At 42.9% G+C, this 21,453-nt stretch overlaps 1 protein-coding gene across 1 annotated transcript; it reads right to left on the reverse strand.

Annotated features, from left to right (window-relative positions):
* Positions 1–1,059: 1,059 nt before the first annotated feature.
* Positions 1,060–20,224, reverse strand: LOC114871022 (UDP-glycosyltransferase UGT5-like). Its single transcript, XM_029176402.2, has 3 exons — positions 18,285–20,224; positions 12,914–13,133; positions 1,060–2,258 (listed from the first exon to the last, which is right to left on the reverse strand). Exons 1-3 carry the CDS (start codon positions 19,381–19,383, stop codon positions 1,979–1,981), a joined length of 1,599 nt encoding a protein of 532 aa, XP_029032235.2. The 5' UTR covers positions 19,384–20,224; the 3' UTR covers positions 1,060–1,978.
* Between the last annotated feature and the right edge of the window lie 1,229 nt (positions 20,225–21,453).

Here is a 21,453-nt window from a genome sequence, read left to right on the forward strand (position 1 = left end):
GAAGGGGTTGAATGTAAGGAAAAGGGGCGTAGCTCGAGTTCATGATTCAATCAACGAAGTTAAAGCGAGCGCGAAATGACGCGGCGTAAACTCCCTGCAAGCCCTCTTTTCATCCCTTCGAGGGCGCGTTACTCGGAACGACGCACCCTCTTCGTAGAATTCCATTCATCCCTCGTATGCTTCCGAGCCGTCGACTCTGCTCGAATCGTGTTGCAACGCGATTCGATCGACCTTACCGTAGCAGCGTGTTTTAACTGCATCATCTGAACTAGAGTTCGCGAATTCAAGAGTCGTGGGTGTCTGTGTGCGAGGTGCGTTACTCCAATTACAAACGAAGCAGGCGAAAATCCGGGGCTTTATAAAATATACTTGTTACAATTTCAATCTCGTGTTAGATTTCCTTCGGAATTTTAGAAACTTCACAAGATACTATCGATACTATTATTTGGTCGAAGTATCACTGTATCAGTCACAAAGCATTCCAAGGGTTAATTTGGTACCAGTCGGAGAACGATAATATTTATCGACGACGAGAGTGTGTCTATTGCGATGAAAGTTCGGGACAGGATCGTTTCAAAGAGAAAACTTTCCTCGCTCTCTGTTTCTCAACGGACAGGAAGCTTTTAAAAAAAAAAAAAAGGGAGGAGAGAAGCGCATAGACCAAAGAGGAACGTAGTACTTCCGGCGCTTTTTCTTCCGCGTAATGGAATGTAAAGTTCCCGATTAAATTGCGTCTTTAAGCGATCTTCAGGAAGACGAGGGATATTTTTTGTAAAAATACAGCCAAAGTAACCGAGAAATATCGTTATCCTGTGTGTGTCTCTCTCTGTAACGCCCCCACTTTTTCCCTCCCTCTGCTTCGACACGAAAATCCATTAAAACGTCTCGAAAACACAGTCCTTCGAAACTTCTATTGTGAAAGAAAATATTATTACGAATTATTCTTCTGTCAAACGTAATCGTTGCGAATAATAGCATGAGACAACGAGCTCTGTTTCTTTCAATATACTCAGGAGAAAAATACCCTCGTTAGGTAATAATTTGTAAAAATAAAAAAAAAAATCATAAAAATTAATATTTGTACTCTTACATTCTTCCAATATCAAGTAATTAATTAAACTAATCAATATTGAAACTTCAAACGAGCACCATGGTTAAATTACCTTCCCGCTGGACGATCCTCGTGAGAATTCATCGCTGAAGAAAGTAGCGAAAAGAAAACCATGAGATGAGGTCGTTCCGAAAGGAACCTAGCGATATTGCCATAACGATATCGCGAAAAACGAGAATCGCCAGCTAGACGCGTTATCGCGCGAAGCGAGTACCATCGACGCGTCGTTCGAACGGAATTTCTCCGTCGCGTTTATCGTTCCGCGTATATCTTTACGAGTCGCTCCAGCGAGGATCCAGGAGGAAGTTGAAAGAGGCCGAAGGCGGAGCGTGGGAGGGTGAAAACTGAACGCGAGCGAACAGAAGGTAGCAGGAAACATCCGGTCGCATTTAATCTGGCAACGGTAGACGCGATACATCTTTGTTGTCATCGTCTAGGTGGATGTGTGTGCACGGTGTTGAAGTGCATTCGAGCACACCACCGGTTCCAGTTGCCTCCAGCTGTGAGCACAGCCAGAAGAGAACCGATGCAACCTCCTGGTCGCAGTAAAACCTTCGCCTCTTCGTCTTCACCGTTGTTCCCTTCGTCGTTGGCACGAGGCAAAGTCGGTGACTCGGCCACCTGGGAAATACCGAGTAATGCCCCGCAAAGCTGCTTCCCAACCTCCCCTTTTTTCCCTCATCTTTCTATTTCTTTTTTCCTTTTTCTCCTTTCCATCTTCTCTTTGGTCTTTCCTTTGAAGCGTACACACTTTTGTTTCGAGAGGATGCGAGTTAAAATTAGGAGAAACCACGTCGCATCACAAATTCACGTTTGTACAATGTTCTCTTTAAAAAGAAGGAGTACGTATTATTAATGGCACAGGTTTCAATCTCTTTTCTTGTGGCTCTTTGACTTCCTGCCTGAGAAGACGAGACACTTGATCGCGCGATAAAGAATGTAAAGAACGATCAATGCTACGGCTATCAGAAAGGCGGCAACGTCGACGAGATTACGTTTGCACCAGGACATCTTTGACCCCTCGCTTTTTAGATACGGCACACCATTCCCTCGACCCACGTACTCCGTCCACCAAACAGCCGTCTCCACTGGTGTCGCAGGCCGATCTCTGTAAGCTTTTGAAAGCTGCCGAGCGTTCTCCAGGTATCTGGAAGAAAAAGAAAAACAAAGAAAAATTACAGCAAAGTTCCGAAACACTCCATGCAATTCGTATACATTTCTCCTTGAGGGATACCGGCGTCGTATAAACCGAGTTTTATTACTCGAACAAACGAAGAAAAAGTTTAAGGAGAAAAGGAGCAAGCAACAATCGCATTGGCCATCCCATCATATTACTTCTCCATACAACCGCTATCTCGCGTTTCCATTTTCTTCATCGGTTATCGTTGCTTGCCTCTTTCCTTTTTTTTCTTCTTTCGATCCGAACTTTTAACAACTATGTCCGCGATACGATACTCGATGAATAATTCATGCAATATACCGATCGATCCAGCGTGTTCGATACATTGGCCGAGCGTGGAAAGATGCCGCCGCGGGATACTTTATAAATATCCGCGAGAGCTTTTAACGGTACGCTTATCGTTCAGCCGGAAACATCCCCCATCCCTCGTTCATCGACCGGCAACGAGGAACTCGTTTCATCGTCGAAAACAACGTTGTTGAAACGCGTGTCCGTTCGAACGAATCGGCAATACAAGCCTCGTTTCATCCCGCAGAGACGCGACAGACGGAGAAAAAGGGAGGGAAAAAAAAAGATAGCAAGGGAAAGGAGAGGAAGGGACGAAGAGGACGAGAGGGTAGACAGGCTGGCAAACCAGCCTGAACGACCAGCAGCACACAATTTACCAATCGGTACTCTCCATTATTCGTGTTTACAGCTGCAGGCCGCGAATCAACTTGCTCCACCCCCCTGTGTTATTTGCCTCGGTCAAATTCAGTCGCAGCCCTGCGGTGGTTTTGAATTAACCATCAATTTTAAGCGTGTTCGACGTCCCTTCCGTCAACGCTGCACCCTTCCCGTCCTAACCCGTCGTCGAGTCGATGTTTCAAAGGGTGTCGGACAGATAGCGTGGCTAAAGGAATTAATTTATCACGTCGAAGGATATCCCGTAATAATTTACCATTGAAATTTCCTCCGTCTTTTGTCAATTTCGTATGCAACCTTCGAACGGTTCTATCAAGATGGAAATAGAGGGTAGTTTCCAAAAAGGTAGTAGGTGGAACGTTATCGGGAAACGGGTGAAATTATTTAGCCAGGGTAGTCTGAAGGCAGATGTCGCGAAAGTTACGCGAGAAACCATTTCTATCCCCATTTCTGAGGCCGGCTCGTATCTCGAGGGGATCATAATTCCCGCGATATCTCGGATCGTTGTCGCGAGGCTCGAGCACCCAGACACCTTACGAACTTACTTTCCGACTTGTAACGTTATCGCAAGCTTCTCAGAGGCTCGCCTACTTCTCAAGCCAAAACTCTTGCAACTCGTCCGCGAGTAGCTACGAATTATATGAGAAAGTGCAATTTGAAAAAGTTCTAATCCTTTGAAATAAATAAAAGGTCGAGAATAAAAATTGATAGCCAGTGATAACTCGACCCGACTTATTTGCAAGGTGAAAGGAGGAACCCGGCGTTGATGGAAAATTCAACGGTGGCGAGCTTGAAAGGCTCCGACACATAATAAACGAGGCTTCCGGTTATCGGGATCACGGCACGCCGCTCCTGGGTCCTTTGGCTGCTTGCAAATTCTCCGGGAACGAGTTGCGAATATTTCGAGTCTCGCGTCGCTGAATATGCAGGTACACGCAATTAAAATGTCCCTCGTCAGCCGGGCGCAAGGGGTGAAAGTAATTTTCTCGGTGAATTTTTTCGAACTCACTTCGTCACGCGTTAACTGTATCGGTGGTGAATGTCGGTGAATTTCCTAGCTGTTCCTGGCGGAAAGTAATCTTCCTTCCGCTCGTAATTCCTTCGAAGTTACTTTACGATTTCCTGGCTCGTTGTCGCCCGCCGACTCTCCGCCACCTAACCAACTTACTTTCCTACTTGTAACGTTATCGCGGCGAACCGAGACGCCTCCATCTTCTGCTCTCGCGACCAATTAGCCGAGGTAACCGAACTCGTGCACGTACACCTATCTTCCGGGGCGCGTTATTCTCCAAAGATCCTAGATTAAGAATCAGAAAATTTTTCGTTTCTTTAATATCATCGCGACTACTTATTTATACTTTTAATAAATGGCAGGCTTGTAACGAAGGTGCACCGCCGACAGCGAATTATCGAGCCGTAATTTCAGCCACGGTACGTGATACAGCTGTAACAGGAACCGCGAAACGCTTAACAAACAACCGCTGAAACGATCCCCTCCATCAGGCGAACCAACTAATTGGGCCAGAAGCAGAAAAGTCCGACACCGGGTATGTTTCATTTGCACCTGACACAAACAACGTTTAAATCCTCAATTACAGTCGCTTGCGCGTAACGCGGACAGGATATCCGTTTGACGTACACACGCGTGCCACGTTAATTTTCGAACGCGGTTTCCGGCTGCCGTTGCGCCCATTCGCCTCTATAAATCTACAATAATTCATTGTTTGTATAAAAATTCACCGGTACTTTGATTTCCAATTTGCTACCTTACATAAATCCTTGAATAAAATCTAATTAAAAAAACTGAAACGATTTCAAGTAAAATCGATCACGTTAAATTCCTCTCGCGTAAGAAGAATAAAAGTAACGAGAATATATCCGCGCTTTAGACGCAAGCGTTTATTAAGGCGCGTACTAGAGCAGAAGAGGAAAGAAGTAAGGAACCTCCGGTGAAATGGCCCTCGGGCCCCGAGCTCCGATCCAATTAGATTTTTAATAAAAGTTTACCCATCCCGCCGTCACTGTCCCGCGAGTCACGTACCGGTTTGCGTCCCAATGGGCTGAGAAAAAGATTAACTGGTTCCCAGGGTAACCGGCCTTTTAACACCGAACCACCCCCGATACCATTTCGGTATAACTTCGACTGTTTTTTTTCCTCTTCTACATCGATCAATAAAATCGATAGATTTCAGGTACACTTTTAAGTGTAACACCCTGTGAAACGAAATACGAAGAAAATCGTTCCAAAATTCATGCACCGCAGCGTTGTTTCGATATAAATAAAGCCTGTAGCTTTTAGGTGATTACCAGAGGTACGCGTAGAATACGTTGCTAGAGTAAATACCGAGAGTAAAGAGAGAACGAAGCGTTTGCATTGCAAGTGTAATTCCCTGTCGACGAAAATGGAGAACGGATCCAGCGCGATGCTTCGTAATATTCCTGAATCAAAGCTCGATCAGTATGGTTCGTTTCAAATAAACTAACGCGGATTCTGATCAATGGGGGTTTCCTCCGAAGACGTTCCGGACGACTACCCTATCGAATAAGTATTTCGATGTTCGAAGGGTGGGCGGATCGTTGGCAAACATCGTGGATGCATAAAATCGTGGCTGTCCGTGGCAACGATTCTAAATTATCACGCCAGACGGTGGTAGGGACGTTAAAATCTACGCGTGTTCGTTGCGCTTGTTCGCCGTCCTGCCACCAAGCTTTCTTGGCAGATTTCGAGCAATAAGATGGGAAAACTACGTAAAGTTTACGTATACAGAAGCTGGAGGAAATAACCGGGACGCTCGAGACAGATATATCTTTCTTTTATTAAGACGTTGAATAATTTACTGCGGCAGCCCTGTAATATGAATTAATTAATACGCCGGTTGTCAGGGTGGAAGTAACCGATTTGGAATTTGACGCAGGTACGAGTCGGTTAAAATTTCATAGAGATAAAGAGGAAAACCTGGAACGGCGAGTTGGCTTTTATCGTCGCGTCAATTAATCTGGTTCACGCGAACATTTGATATTAATTCCGTTCGAGGTATTGTCAGATTTTTAGAGGCTGAAATTTACGAGCCACGGAAATTGCTCGCTTCCCGATATTTCCATTTGCAATGATATTTATGCTTCCGCCACGTGACTGCGACGAACACGCGGCTGATTCCGTCGACGCGTGTAAGTCGAGAGTCGTATTAAATGGAATCGACGGTATTAAACCGGGGAAATGAGAATTTTCGGGGAAAAATGGGGAAAAAAGGAAATAGAAAATTACAAGACCGTCCGAGTGTTAATAAAAATTAATTCAGCTATTTCTACGGAGTGGAAATCGTACTTTCTCATTTTCCTCATTTTCGAAATGTTTTTTATTCGAATGGTATTCCACGGACAGACGTATCCGAATATTCGAGAAGGAGATCAGATTTTTCCGGATTTTGATCCCGGTTTTATCATTCGCCTTCTACTTTCCTCTTCGTCTTTTCCTTCTTGCTGGACGTCGAAATTTTCTTCCAAAGATCCCCGTTCCGCATTACTCGGTGACTTATCGAGTTACAAAGACGTATATCGTCGGGAAGCGATTGGATTTTCCCAACCACCGTCTAGCACCCCAACGAACGAGAAGCCTCCAGGGAACGAGATCGGTTTTATATATACTTAGACACACGCGTTTTGTGTACACGTACATTGCTCGTTCCCGTCTACCAGAATATACAACGTTTCGTATAGGGTGTTTCATTTTCGCCAGGGACATTTTTCAAAGAATCCCGCTACCGCGACAGTGTATCGAAATCGGATCGTTGCCGGGTAACGAGATGAAAAATTATCACCGTCCTCGCGATGGGCTCGATTATTTATTCATATACACGAGATAAGCTCTATGTTGCATATTTGATCGTATAATGCGGATAATTTAGTGACGAGTAAAATATGTATTAACATTTTGATAACCCCGTATTTTGCGATACCTGTCCAGCTTATTTTACCCTCCACTTTTTTCTATCTAGGAGATTAATGATAGGATTATGCTTGAAAATTTCAAATTATAATTGCCACGCGATACGGTTGATGAAAATGGGATGAAAGATCAGATAGATATTCATAAATATGTGAAAAAAAAAATATTGATAATTATTTTAATGAAATTAACGATTTTTCCAGGAAGAGACGAAAACTGGAGGACTGAAATTTCAGCTACCAATGAATTTCGTCGGAGATAAGAAACTCGGAAGCGAATGAAATTCCTGATTATTAGGAGATCAAAGGCAGAGGGATAGCTGTGTGTACGGGACTTAATAAGCAAACCGAGCCTGAGAATACAGCGCGTAAAACGCAAAGGCAATATTCACGGTGCGAAACTGGCTGAACGAAAGAGAAACTCGCTGAGAGAAACAAGATCAAAGTCTTAGCGTATCATCTGCGAGATTTTCGATACTCCAGTCCGAAGCCATGCGACGATACGAGAAAGACATCTTGTTCATGAGAGACCGAGACGGATACTTTGATTCTCGCGTACCAATTCTCGGTCTGATCTTCGCAGGAGAAGATTAAACTGCACTCGGATGTTATTAAACTTCCAATCACGTTGATCCAAAACTTTATAACGCGTGTACGTCGAAACTTTCGTTTAATCTTGAAATAATCCTCTCCTTGGATTTTCGTGTAATTAGAAAATCAAAATAATCATCTTCTTTTTTCTTGCCTGTCGCGAACGAAAAAGAGAATTTCCACGATCATCGAAAGAGAAAACTTATGAAGATATCAGGTCGGCGGACGAATATCTGGATTAGGGCGGCTTCTTAATGCGGCTTTCGTGTACATCGAGCCGAAATGCATTATTCAAACACTTGTTCCCGTACACGTGGCGTAAATAATGAAATTCAACGGATCCGAGGAGAGATAACTTTTTTTGTCATACGACTCGTCGTAACTTTACAAGCAAATATATACACGTATTGCCCTCGGTAAATAAAGTAACAGCAACGAGAAAGTTCCATTTGCAAATAAGCAACTTTTTAATTCAACTCGAGAGCAAAGAAACGATGCTTCGAACTCCTTTCTGTATCGAAATTAACTTCGAAATTCACAAAGAAACCCGTCCTTTCAAACGCTCCTCGTAAAAAGAAGATTCTTATAATTAGGTAGCATTATACACCATCCCCGAATCTGCTTTCCCTCTGCTTCGCGCAGCAAACTCCATTCATCGTTAACGTAATTCTCAAGATTGGAGGAGTTATTCTTTGATCGTGGAGAGAAAAGCGAATCGTTTAAATCATTCGATGCTTAATAGGGACGATATACAGAGTGATTGAAAATTTTATTTTCGAACTCAGTCCATCGATGGTTTCTCCATTCATCAAAGGAAAAAGCCAGACCGACTGTGAAAGTAACTCCAGCCAACGTCCAATTACTTTCTCGTCCTGAGATACGTTCCACGCGTCATTACGCAGCGTCTCCGCCCTTGTTCATTTCCAGCCCTCCGCACCCTTTCCCGACGGCTTTTGCCCGTCTCGTTTCCGTTTCCCCCCGCTCTCGCTCGACCATTACGCGTCCCTTACGAGCGAGCAGGTGCGCCCAAGCACTCGTCGAATCCGCACAGACTCGCAAAAGAGGATTCGCCAGGAATAAGAATACCTTGGTTATATTTCGTATCTCGCTCTCCGGCAAAATAAATCCCGGCTAAAGGACGAGCAAGCTGAACGATGGATGGCATTCGTGGTCGGACGACCGCGAAGAGACCGAGACTCGTCGAGCGAAAGGGTTGTTCTCGCGGCCGAATAAGAACAACAGGGTAATAAAGCGGAGGGAAGTTGGGAGCCGGGGAGACGATAGACGGGAGAATGAATGGAGAAAGATGGATGAAAGGAGCTGAGAGAAAAACTGGAGACAAAACGAGTGTAACGATTCTCGCTAATGAGACTTTCCAGGAATTCCTTATTGTTAACAATGTTTAACGCGATGGATTATTATAATCTAGGTGTTTCAATTTGAACACAGAGAAATTCGAATAAGTGATCGGATCCACGTTTCTTCCCTTAACCAATTTTTCATCCCTACGTAGCAAGGTGTTCTTTCATCCCCAGCACGTTTTAGCTTCGTTAAAATCTTGGAAAAAAGTCACTTGCTCGTTCGAAATTATCCGTAGAGTCAACGTGGATTTTTGTACAATTAGCTTCACCTTACTCTGGATCCGCGTACTCTGTTCGTTAATTTTTTCCTCGACGAAAGAAGCGTCGCGAAACGGTGTTTAATCACGCGCTCTCGCGTCATCGGTCTCTCTATCTCTTCGCTTTCTTTCATTCGATGGAGAACGAGAGAACTTGTAGCTCGAGCGACTTGCAAAGACGTCGTTTAAGCATAACCCGGTAAGGCACAGACACACGCGTGTGCGGTGAACACGTGGGAAAGGAAGAAAGGGGTGTGTGTGTGTACCGAGGCGAGCAAGCTGCCACGTAGTAAGGCAGTAGTAAGGAAGGAGGAGAAGACAGAGAGAGGATGGTAGTCAAAGTTTCGACAGTTTGTAAGGAGGTACGAGGCACGCCCCTGTTCCTCTGCTTCTTCTTCGGTTACGGCTGAGGGATAACATAGTACAGCACCGACGTCAAGTTAGCCCGATACCCAACTCACCCCTTTACTCTTGCCATTCTCTTCTCTTCTGTTTTCTTCCTCTACCGTTGTCTAGAATACTTCACTGGCTTTACGATGCACACGAAATAGGACACTGCTGTTTTCCAGCTGCTCGTTTATTCATTTTCCTTTATACTGAGCGTCCTAGATTTTTCCGTATGATAAAAACAGGACTAAAACGCTCATAAATGATACCGAAAGGGTTTTTACGCATATGCCATTTTCAAAGCAGTGCCATCCCCTGGCCAATTCCTTGTCCACAGAATTTTCAGTAGTGTAGGCGTTTAGTGGAAAGAGAAGGCGGTGAGTCTCTCCGGACGCTCTTAGCTCCGGTCGGCGACCGCTAGGTGGCGACGGGATTGGTCTGTTCTCGCTAGCGGTCCCCCGGCATGTGATCCAAACACATATGATTTCCAAAAAATAGAGTTATAAGCATCGTCACCCCACTGACGAATCTGGCAGACGATCCAGAGACGAAAAAACCCCTTTTTCTGTTCCTACACTATAGGATGTTTATATTCAAGCTAAGAGCTGGTATAGTTTTGAATATTGTTATACACGAAGAGGAGGGAAGAGGATGATACGGCTAACATAGAAGTACATCAGTAACGGTGTATGCCGTTTGATCTCGAGCCGAATGGCTGTAAGTCGAAGTTGGCTTACAAGCGCAATCATGCGCACAGATCTTTGGGAATTGAATGGCCACTTTGCGTCGCCTCGCGGGATCCGGAACGGAGGAAACAGGAAATTGAACAAGCTTGTTGGTACGTCATTGACCCGGGTTTACGAGCTTTCACCAGGGGTGCACGGTGAAGTTATAAAAAGCATAGATAATATAACGTTACTTTGCAAGTACATATTGAAGTTGATCTCATCAGTAGTGATCGCGAAGGCCAACACGGACAAAGTTTCACGAGAAATCGAGCAAGAGGAATCGATGTTAACCACTTTGACTCCGGCCGGTGTCGATCCAGAAACTTGGCAATCCGTGTCGGTTTTATGAGCTCGAATATACGTTTAAGTGGATCTCGTGGAACGATTCGCATCGACGATAACGTATCGTTCGCGTCGTTTCCTATCGTGGGCTCAATCGTTTTAACCACCGCCTTATTGCGTTTATCTGCGACGACTTTCTTACTTTCTGACCGGCGTACAACGCAAGAACCGTGCTCGTAAATCAATGGAGAAGTAGTGATTAGCAGGCGCAACAACGAGTACCGTACAGCACGACAACTTCGAGCCTGAACCTCCGACTCTCTAACAACGCTGTTTCCAAATCGTGGCTTAATTTTATATCACTCGCGCATGATACCTTGCCGTTAACTATTGCACCTTGTCACGCGAGCAACAGAAACGTCGTTCGGTGAACCTCCTCGCGTTTCACCCTGTTGTTACCCCAACGTTCTTCCTTTCCACCTTTGACACGCTCGAAACCGTGCTGTCATGCGAACAGTTTAATCGAAAATAATAAATCTACGAAGACTGTAACGAAGCAGAAAATTTAAAAGATCGAATGGGATTTGAATCGATTTGGTAAACGTCAGACCGATTAGTCTAGCAACCTCTTGTATTTTCGTCACGTAACGACGTCGTACGGACGGGATCATCGAATTACCGATGCTCGAATTTATTTATTAATTAGTATTCAAGGCGTTGCGTAACGAGGATACCAATCGCAGGTGCATTGTCGCGACGAAGGATCGTATCGAACCGCGTCCACGTCGAAGGACCAAGTCGGCGAGCTCGTAAATCCAGCCTGTCGTAATTACCGGGACAGTAGCGAGCTACGTCGAACGTGACGCTGCCAACGCTTTCATATCCGTTCTGATTTATTAAGCCGCTTTCATCGTTCGACGCGCGATTCGCGTGCCGGCGCATCGTAATTAAATCGCGAGTTACGAACCAACGAGCAACGGTTCTTGTTCGACGCCCGATACCAGACCCTGTTTCGATCGGCCAAGATTAATGGAATTCTTTGCCTCGTTTCGATACCAATATTCCAGAAAATTCTCCTTTTTCTTCCACTAAACTTCTACGATTTCATGAAGCTTGAATGAACGAATCTACCTCAAGCGGAGCGATTCAAACGACAGAATGCAACGTCGCGTTCGTAAATATTACAGAATTGTTTCCGTCATTTCAATCCTGTAACGTTAACTCGACGAAATTACGTTCACCGCAAATACAAGAAGATTTCCTATTTCCGTCAGACAACCCCTGCGGCGTAGCAACGAGAAAAATAGGCCACGTATCGCGGCGAACTACGTCCCTCGCGTTCCTGTTTCCATTCCGCGTTCGACAAAAGTCGTACAAGTCGCCCGAAGACCGTCACCCAACGTGACACAGGGACAAGCGAAAACATCCGACCGCAATCAGGTGAAAAATTCAACCGTCCAGCAATTTACGTGGACGCGGACACGCGGCGCCGCGCCGTCAACCGTGTAAACAAGTTCGGCTGGCACGCGTAACGGCGACGTAACGCCGAGCCTCGGCGCGGTTAACAAGTTATCCAGTTGGCTCGCCATTGAATAATGTAGGATTTAATTTCGTCCAGGTTCCCTGGTCGTCATCGAGTCGCCCTGCTGTTGATTCGCGCCGTGAAACATTTAGCGAGCGTGAAATTTCCCTGGCGACTGACCGGATACGAGCCGCTTCCACGAGCTAGCCTTGGGTATTTGTCGATGGACGAGTATCGTCCACTGAGAGCACGTCGTGTTCCTTTTTTTCAGCAATTCGTGCCTTGAATTTAGAGGAGCAAACAAGAAAAAATAACACGACGAGCGTAACACCCTTGCCACCTTCTTCTTTTAACGAAGCAAAAAGAAGTTAATCGTAATTCTTTACATTAGGCTGCGAATCGAACGGCTGATTTTAAAGCTAATCGATACGCGTCTATGTTTATGCTTGGTCAGATAATCGGAGAAAAGAACAATGGGAATCTGGCGAGGGGTTGGGGGTTGAAGAGACGGGCAAAAGTGTCAGAGAAGAGACAGCGGGACAGAGATCGTAAGCAAGGAAAGGGGAGGATCGAAAAACGTCAGTGAGCCCTGGTTGCGGATTAACGGGACGCTTGTGCTGCAACGACGATGCACTTCCCGGATATCCGAGCGCCCGGACAGCTCGTGAGATATTCAACGGACCGAATATCCGGCCAGATTATACGATTTCCCTTTTTGCCACGGTTCCCTTCCTCTGTGATTTTACCTGCTCCCCCTTTCTTTTTTATTCGATTTTTCTTCACCCTGCTGACGCAACCGACGCACAATCGATTGGATTTCTAGTAGAGATTTCGAATTCATGCGTATGTGAAATGAAACTCTTACCTGGTATTATTGAAAACTTCGTCCACCGCGTGTCTCAGTGTCTGTTCGTTTAATTCGGTGAATTTCAAGACTATCGCAGCCCCTCTGGCTTGGGCTGCTATCGAGTTCTGATACTGATCCCCGTAAAAGGGCATCAGAATCATGGGCACCCCCCTGTATACACCCTCTGACAAACCCAGAAGACCACCGTGGCCGAAGTAGCACTTGACGTTAGGGTGAGCTGTAAAAAGAGATCCCATATTAAGAAGAGAAATCGTAGTTTTAAATAATATAATTGCTTAAATGACAATTTCTGTTTACTCGAAATTATAACGCGTTTCGACACTTGTTATAGTTTATTATTTGTTTAAAAATGAAAACAACGTCTAGCAAATACCACTGAACGAAAAATATTTATGATACAAACAGACCCACGGTTTATACGTTGACAAAGAGCAAATTTTAATAAAATTTTCATCTACAAACCGGCCGGGAAATAGCGAAATCAAAGCAATATCGAGAGAAATCGATTCTCGATATCGGAGAGTAATCGTTGAAATCCGTTTGCATCTCACCGCGACGAAAATTCACCGCATTCTCCCCCCACGATTTTTCCTCGAAGAAACTTAAAAATGGGGAGCACCGTGTTCATTTCCATAAATATTCAACCATGGATTTCAGTCTAACCCCGTCAAATATGAATCAGTTCGAGGAAAGAGGGTTCCCCTCCATAATACGGATTATTACGTTCGTAAATAGTAGGGAAGAGTCGTACAGTAGGGGTAGTTGGGTTGAAGTCGGATAGCAAATATATTATTTGTATAGGGAAAAAAACAGGAGGTAATAGAAGCTTTGAAATTAAAATGTAAAAAATTATTTCTTTCGATAGAATAGAATGAAAAATAAAAATCCTGGCATTTATAATACCGATCCCGAAACCTTTTACCAAAAAGGTTTCCGTACCTTCGGTGTCGATCCTAATGTCAAATTCCATTACGATCCGACTCCCAACCCAGCGTCTTTTTTCGCTTCTTTCTTCTCTATCGTCCCTTCGTTCGTCGACACCGCCGATTTACGTACAGATGCAGACGAAGCTAGAGGGGTTGTACGTCTGTCGGAACGTAAGGGGATGAGACACGACGAGCACCTCTCGAGGTTTCGCCCTCGATACATCCTCGTGACGGTGCTCGTCGATACGTGACAGAGGATATCTATCGGAGGTGGCCTGAATTTTTGCAGCCGACATCGGGAATACAACCGATCGGAGAGAAGGAAAAATCGGTCGGTCGGTTCTCGCACGATTTGCTCGAGATTTCCGTCAGCCGCGTTACCTTAACGGATACATTTTTACGGCACTGGTAACGAGGAAATAACGCGATGGTATTTTCTCGAGGAAGGTCGTTTTACGACACGAATACCCCTGACGAGAATTGATATTTGCTCGAGCACCAGGTGGTAGGGTTGCCGTTCTTTATCCAGTAATATCGGCAAATACTTCCGCTAATAATATAATAAAATATTACGAATGAATGGTGAAGAAATTCTGAAAAATTGAAGCGAGACGAAAAGGAAGATATGAAAAAAGAAACGGTAAAAGGAAATGCGTAACCTATGGTAACGGGGTTAATAGAATTCGATGCCTCGAGGGTAAGTCTACGTCGCAAATCGAATCGCGATCGATTCGCATCTGAAATTTCAGCAATGTATCACCAGGGAGCATCGAGTTAGCATAGTATACCGAACTCTGCAACCGTCTGACCCAAGGCAATCTAATAGAATCGTAAAAGTAACAAAGAAGTATATCCCATTCCTTAATGGATACCAAAAAGGAATAACAACGTGTTCGGCATCGATCGAACGATCCGACTTTTTAAAAGCCCTCGAGGATAATGCGACCCATCGTTTCGTTTCTACCTTTATATATCGCTAAATACGATACTCTTGGGTATTGCGTGTCAACGTATCCTACCTTCATCGCCGATATCGTTGCCTCTAAAGTCAATTACATTAGCGAGTCGTATACGAATTGACAGGATCGATCGTGAAACACGACGTGAAACGGGTTCCACGACCGAGAACAGCCCGCATCAATTTATCAAATGCTTCTGTTTATTTCGAATGTTTCCTTCGAATCGAGTGGCCGTGTCGCAACTATGAACGCGATAAAACCAGGGAGTATAATTAAAAATGCCACTTTTGCTTTTAGATGTACAGAGTGTCTCAAAAAAATAAAAGTAGACGAAGGAGACAAAAAACGACCGTTGAAGTAGCTTAAGAAATTAAATGGAGCAGAGCGTAACCACGATCTTATCAGGATCAGGAAGAAGAATGATAAGGAGAGGGAGGAAGCGGAAGATCAGGGATACACAGCAGTAAGGAGATAATAAAATTAAAGCGATCGATGCCAGCCTCCGGTCGAGTTACCCCGCCAGTTTTAGCTAGATTATCTGGTCACCTAGACAGCAACGAGATCCGGCCAACGCTAAAAAACGAGACCATCGATATGGTCTTAACGTCCATAGCGTTGCCTCCATGGGAAATAACGGCTGGCGCGACGCCATTGAATATCGATAAAAACAAAAGTGATAAGAGAATATGATAGCGATAATGATACACCGGATCGATAGTGGCCAATCTTCTTTTTACAACGCATAGAGTAAAAGCTGCAACTAGGTACTATCTTTGCTCGTGTTTCCTATCTGATGATAAATAATTTATTAGATAAAAATCAGACGATAAACAGTGATAATGAATATCTAACGATCTATTTGTATTAGGATGTCTATCTAATCGAATGCTTTTTAAATTTAATAAATCACCTTCCTATTAAACTAATATTTTTTAGATAAGAACTTAGCAAAGAAGAGCTTAATCTTTGCAAAACAAGAAAGAACAATATTGTTTAACGCACATTTGATGTGCAAATTTGTAAAAGACGATGAGCTTAATGGAACATAACGCGTAGTCAAACGTGCGAGTTGATCGATGACTGTACGGGATGTTTAAAAAATAACGATCATGATTTCTAGAAGTGGATCCTCACGAAAATTCATTCTACAAAACTTTTTATTCTCTTAAAAAATTGAATACACGAAACTGATAATGTTATTTAACACACTTACATTAGCATACCAATCACAGGAAATGATTTCACAAATTACTTTATAATCAGTTAATGATAGGAGATAATTCTGGTCGTAAGTGGAAAACACTTAAACATATGCTCCGTGTTTGCGTTCAGATCAATACGTGTCTGATCACCTAAGTACCTAAACTACTGAACAACCTACTATCGTGAAATGGAGCGCAAGAAGAGGCAGCAACATTGCGAGATCTTTCAATTTTAATACATTGTCTACCATAGAGGTCTCCAATCTATTAAATTGAAAATTTAATTCTTAATACAGCACGTATTACCATGTATTATACCAGGTATGGCTATTTCAACTGTGGCAATCAACGCGTTGACGGTGATTTATGTTAGCAACGGGTCATTAACGATTTACCTAATTAAAGTAGTTTCGAGAACAGTACAGAACTACCGGCACGAACATTCTCGTGGTCTCTAAACATCTAAAAAAAGGTTTCTACTTTAACTAAACGAATATTCCTAACAGAGTATCGTTAAGACAACGACCTGGTTCCTCAAGAAATTTGTATTTATCCATTCAAAATAATCTTTCCCAATACTAATACGCGTTAATACATTCTGTTCGCAGAAATATTCAACCTTGACAAAGTTTCTGGCACTGGTTTCGATGACTCTAGTCCATGACCTACCGTATTATATATGCATATGAAAATATCATTGGACGAAACGTTACGTATTAACATAAATGACGCTTGATAGACAGTTATCGAAGAAGAGCACGATATACGAAGGTAATGAGGATTAATTCGATAGGAAGCATCGATGAAATCGGTATCGGGACCAATGACCGCCTATATCGATATAATTTCACGATCGAAAAATAATTTAATATGCGGCATGATCGACGCGATATACAGAGATATATCGATGTCCCAATATCATTTCGAAGTATCGAAAGCTTCTCGGCTATGCAAATCGTTTCGAAAATTTCAAAACTATTTGACGTTCGATACCGTGCCGCTACTCGACAAATACCCGTCTGGGTTCTCCCCGCTGAAATCCGCTTTCGATATTTCCCTACGATTTCCAAGGGCTCTTTCGATTAGTTCCGCGCAATAGAGGAATTTCAATTTCGATTTCGAGTAGCCGATCGATTCTTTGCCGTTGGCTATTCTCACTGTAGATACGTATAGAGACATCGATATATCATACCTTGACTTTAGTATTCTTTTATGGATTTGACCTTAGAAAATATGAATTAATAACAATAACATTAGATATACTAAACAGATACTAAAAAGTGTAGGAGCAAAGTTTAATTTTTCACTGGTCGTTCTACATGGGCAAATTTTAATAAGCTATCATCGCGTGCACTTTGTTCTTAATAGAGCAAACGATGAATCATTATTTCATCTAACTCATCGTCAGCGTACTAAACATATAACGTTTAGTGGTTGCATAACAACGTACTAATATGTTGTGAAGAGTTGTACACAGTCGTTGAAAAATAATTAGTAGAATATTTTTAAGTAATCAGTGGGATGTGATAGTTATATTTGGTAGATAAATTATTTATAAAATGATCTGATACTTTCACTCGCGATGTGTAATCAGAGACGATTATACTCTTAATGGCAAGAGGATTAATTTGGAGTCAACTTTTTTTTTATTCTCCATTAAACGAAAGACTTGACGTAACTATAATAAATGACTTCATGAATCATTATCACATAAATTATTCCTAGTACAATGATGCAGCAAAAGCATAAATAAAAAAATATCTGACAGCAAGATAAGAAATAGACTAAATTACAACGATACTTAACTCTATAAGGCAAAAGTGAAAAATGTAATGACATTCCGATGAAGTAAACTAACGCTGGTCCGATCAGCCTATTTATAATATGACCAGGAAACGAAGTACGACACCGAACAGAAGCGTATCGATGAAACATGATTCCCTGATTCCAATATCAACAAAATGACCACCATGTTCGTTTACGCCGAACACGATACTACCACTATCCCTTGCGTAATGGCTGCCATCGACTCAAAGTTGACTTTTCTCGCTCTACCATTATGTCATATGTCAGCAGTAAACATTGTTCCCCAAATGACCACGAATAACCTTCAGTTACCAAAATTAAGATATCTCTTCTTCAAACAAATCTTACTCTATTTATTGTGTCCATAAGAACTGTGTAATAAAAACTGACCCCTCGAAGCAGAATAAGTCTTTGTTTAATCTTCAGACCCTAAATCGCTGAATTGCAAAAATTGAAATCTAATTTAATTACTTACCCAGTATGTCGTATTGGGGTAGCCACTTCTTCACCAAAAAATTCGGAGGTAGTTGCGGTAACTCGTCAGTCTCCCACTTCCAGATGATCTTCCTAGGAATAGAACCGAATACTTTCAGCAGGGCGTCCATTTTATCCTTCGGCATACTGGAGGTTTTCACCATGGAACCGAGATTGAAGTACAAAACACCCTCGCGAGCTTCGTCGAGGAACTTGGCGATGTCCTTCGGCAGAGGATTCGTTTTCTGCGGTATGTGCAGCCCTCCAACTTCAACGACATTAGGAGGCAAGAGCATAGACCCATGAAGAGTGTAATGAGTATTAGCGAACATCATGGTTGCATTTCTGCTGAGGTCCTTTAAATTAGGGATGCCCGGTCCATATACTTGCTCGGCAATCGTTTGATCCTTCCAATGATAGACGGTGTTGTAAAAAGTGGTTAAAAACCATATGGTTATAGCGTTCCATACTCTGTCCGTGAAACTCATCGGCCTTGGCAAACGGGTGAGCATAGTAGGGATATAACTAGCCTCGTTAGAAATTCCCATATGTTCGATCGCCCATGGCATCAGCTGATGAGTGGATATTTCAATGACAGGGGCGTTGAACTTGTGAACGACCACCATGAAACAATTCGTATTGAAGCTCTCCGTGAGCACCAGGTCGAACTTCGCGCCGGAAGTCGCTAACTGCTTAACTAGTGGATGTTTCAAGCCGACTTCGCAGGCTACAGACGACATGTTGTGCAAACCGTACAACTCCATGAATATTCTTAAAGGCGAATCTGTGATCATTTTCAGATCGACCACGTTTATGAATACACCGTACCTTTCGTCTCTTAAATCGATGTCCTTGTAATTGGGCAATGATTCAGCCGCGATGGCCTTCTCTGTTCTCGGGAAATGGGAGACCACCGTCAAATCGTGACCACGACGGGCTAATTCTTCCAAAAGCGGCTTGAACACGTCGAAATGACTCTTGCCGAGGTGGCCAAAGAATCCCAAGATCTTCAGCTTCTTCTGCGGCACCGAATTCTTCGTTTCGGCACATGATGCGAGAAACACGAATAATAAGAAAAGGATCGTTCGTGGTACCCACATGGTTGCGGGTCTATCAGCGTCTAAGACACTGGCTCTGACAGTAGTTCTGACAAACCACGGCTTCGTGAGGCAACGCTATCTCCCCTCTACTGAAGGTGATTCGTCACTGGGTCCATAACAAGCGTAACGCAACCAACACTGTTGGTTCTTTTCGAGGGAATCCCAATACCAATGATGATTTCACAGTTGCCTCTTCGATATTTTGTAAAATAATCTCTATCTATTTAAGAGAGATATAAATAGCGAGTTTGATAGTGTTTCTAATAATTATTCATTTATTGACACTTCTTGTTTGCTTATCACTCTGTCGCATAATACGTGCCTCTTTGAATGATAAGAGAGTAAAGGTATAGCGATAGAGAAAACTAGTGGCACTGTTCGTACGAGCCTGACGTTATGTAACGAATTGAACCGGTGTCGTAATTACGATGATCTGCTATTCCGGGCTTAGAAGCTTAGGAAGCGTTCTTTCTCAATCGTTTTTACTCTAGTCCGTCGTACGACCATTAAATATTTGAAGAATTTCACTTAAATCACTGTCACAGTTTCAGATTCAATTACGAAGGGTAAAATGACAAGCGTCATTCGATGAAAAAAACTGTATAAATGGTGCATCGTAGGTAATTACACTTGATTAGAGAAATTTACGTCATTTAATATCCATTCATGAAAATGCTTATCATTTATTCAGATTACGCATTGCATCACGATTTCTTCAAATTACGAAGATAATTTCCTAAGCACGATGACAATGTTGAATACTCAAAGTGAATGACACGCAACTTTAAGTCCGCAAAAAATAGATAATCGGATGTTTATCGTTCGTGAACGACTATCGTGACTGACTAATTTACTGTCTTAACGCGACAGTTTTCTGCCCCCTACTATGCCTGATGTTTGCTATAGCGTTGAGAAAAATATTCGTAACACATTGGACGACGACCAGAATTGATCGCGACCTTTAAACTATTTGGAGCATGGGACAAAAACGAACAGAAACTCTTTAGAGTCTCACTATGGGAGGTATGCGGATGTACTTGCATTTTTAAATAAGAAATGGAATTTGAAAAAATTCCTATGAAGAATCGATGAAAAATGGTCCTCGTAAAAAGTACCATACAAGGTCCATAGGTACCGTGTCGTACAGAACTCATTAATTATATCATAATTGCATATATGCTCTTTCTTCGAACTTAATATAATTATTCAACTGCTTTTGCAAGGTGCAAAATCCGTCTGAAGTTGGAACAACAGGTAGAAACTCGTTAAAACGTGCCATGGTACCGACGTTTGATTAAATTAGCGAAGAACGCTTTCTCCAGTTCGGTTCGATTTAAAACAAGGAACACGCGTTCCCGAGTTCTCGAGTGCAAGCAAAGTAAACTGTACACGGCTTGACTCGATTTTCCCTTGATCGCTTGCTTTATTTCTCTTACTTATTCGCCTCTTTCCTCCTCCACTCCACTACGTTGTAACGGCACTTTACTTAATTACCTTCGAACACAGCCAAACACAAACCCTCTCTCTCTCTTTCCCTCTGTTATGCATATTCCTCTCTGTGCTGCTTTTTATTTCTTCTTTACCTTCCAGTGGTTTTCGATACCTTTTCAAGTTGTCCTGCTACCGATAATTTCAAACAGGTAAACAGAACACTAAAGTGATTAAATACAATTACATAATTAATTCTTACTCCATTTGAGAATCCATGAATCGCACCCTTAGAAATTTTAATTTAATTGAATTATTCCCGGTACTTAATTTATTTCCATTTTTATACGCGGCTAAAGAAGAATATTTGCTCGACCGCAAAATCTGTTAAACAGATAAATCTGGTGTGCCTGATGGATAATATAAACGTACATTCATCGTTGCGAGAACAGAGCCGAAAAACCAGGCCACGAAACGGTTTCACAAGAGACGATCTTCCATAAAAAAACGACGACGTGTCATTGTTGATCTTTCACGAGTGTTTCCACGCTCGTTTCCATAATGCTTACGGAAAATCGATCGAACAGCGAACGAGCGTGGCTTATGTTGACTTTTAATTTGAAACCAGCGATCCCGACGATA

Source organism: Osmia bicornis, chromosome 3, assembly GCF_907164935.1.
Source record: "Osmia bicornis bicornis chromosome 3, iOsmBic2.1, whole genome shotgun sequence".
NCBI classification, from domain to species: Eukaryota; Metazoa; Arthropoda; class Insecta; order Hymenoptera; family Megachilidae; genus Osmia; species Osmia bicornis.

Coding starts and splice junctions, on each gene's coding strand:
- LOC114871022 (XM_029176402.2), bottom strand. CDS start 19,383: ATGTGGGTACCACGAACGATCCTTTTCTTATTATTCGTGTTTCTCGCA. Junction 13,134..18,284: donor ACCCCAATACGACATACTGG/GTAAGTAATTAA, acceptor CTCTTTTTACAG/CTCACCCTAACGTCAAGTGC. Junction 2,259..12,913: donor GAAGTTTTCAATAATACCAG/GTAAGAGTTTCA, acceptor TTTTTCTTCCAG/ATACCTGGAGAACGCTCGGC.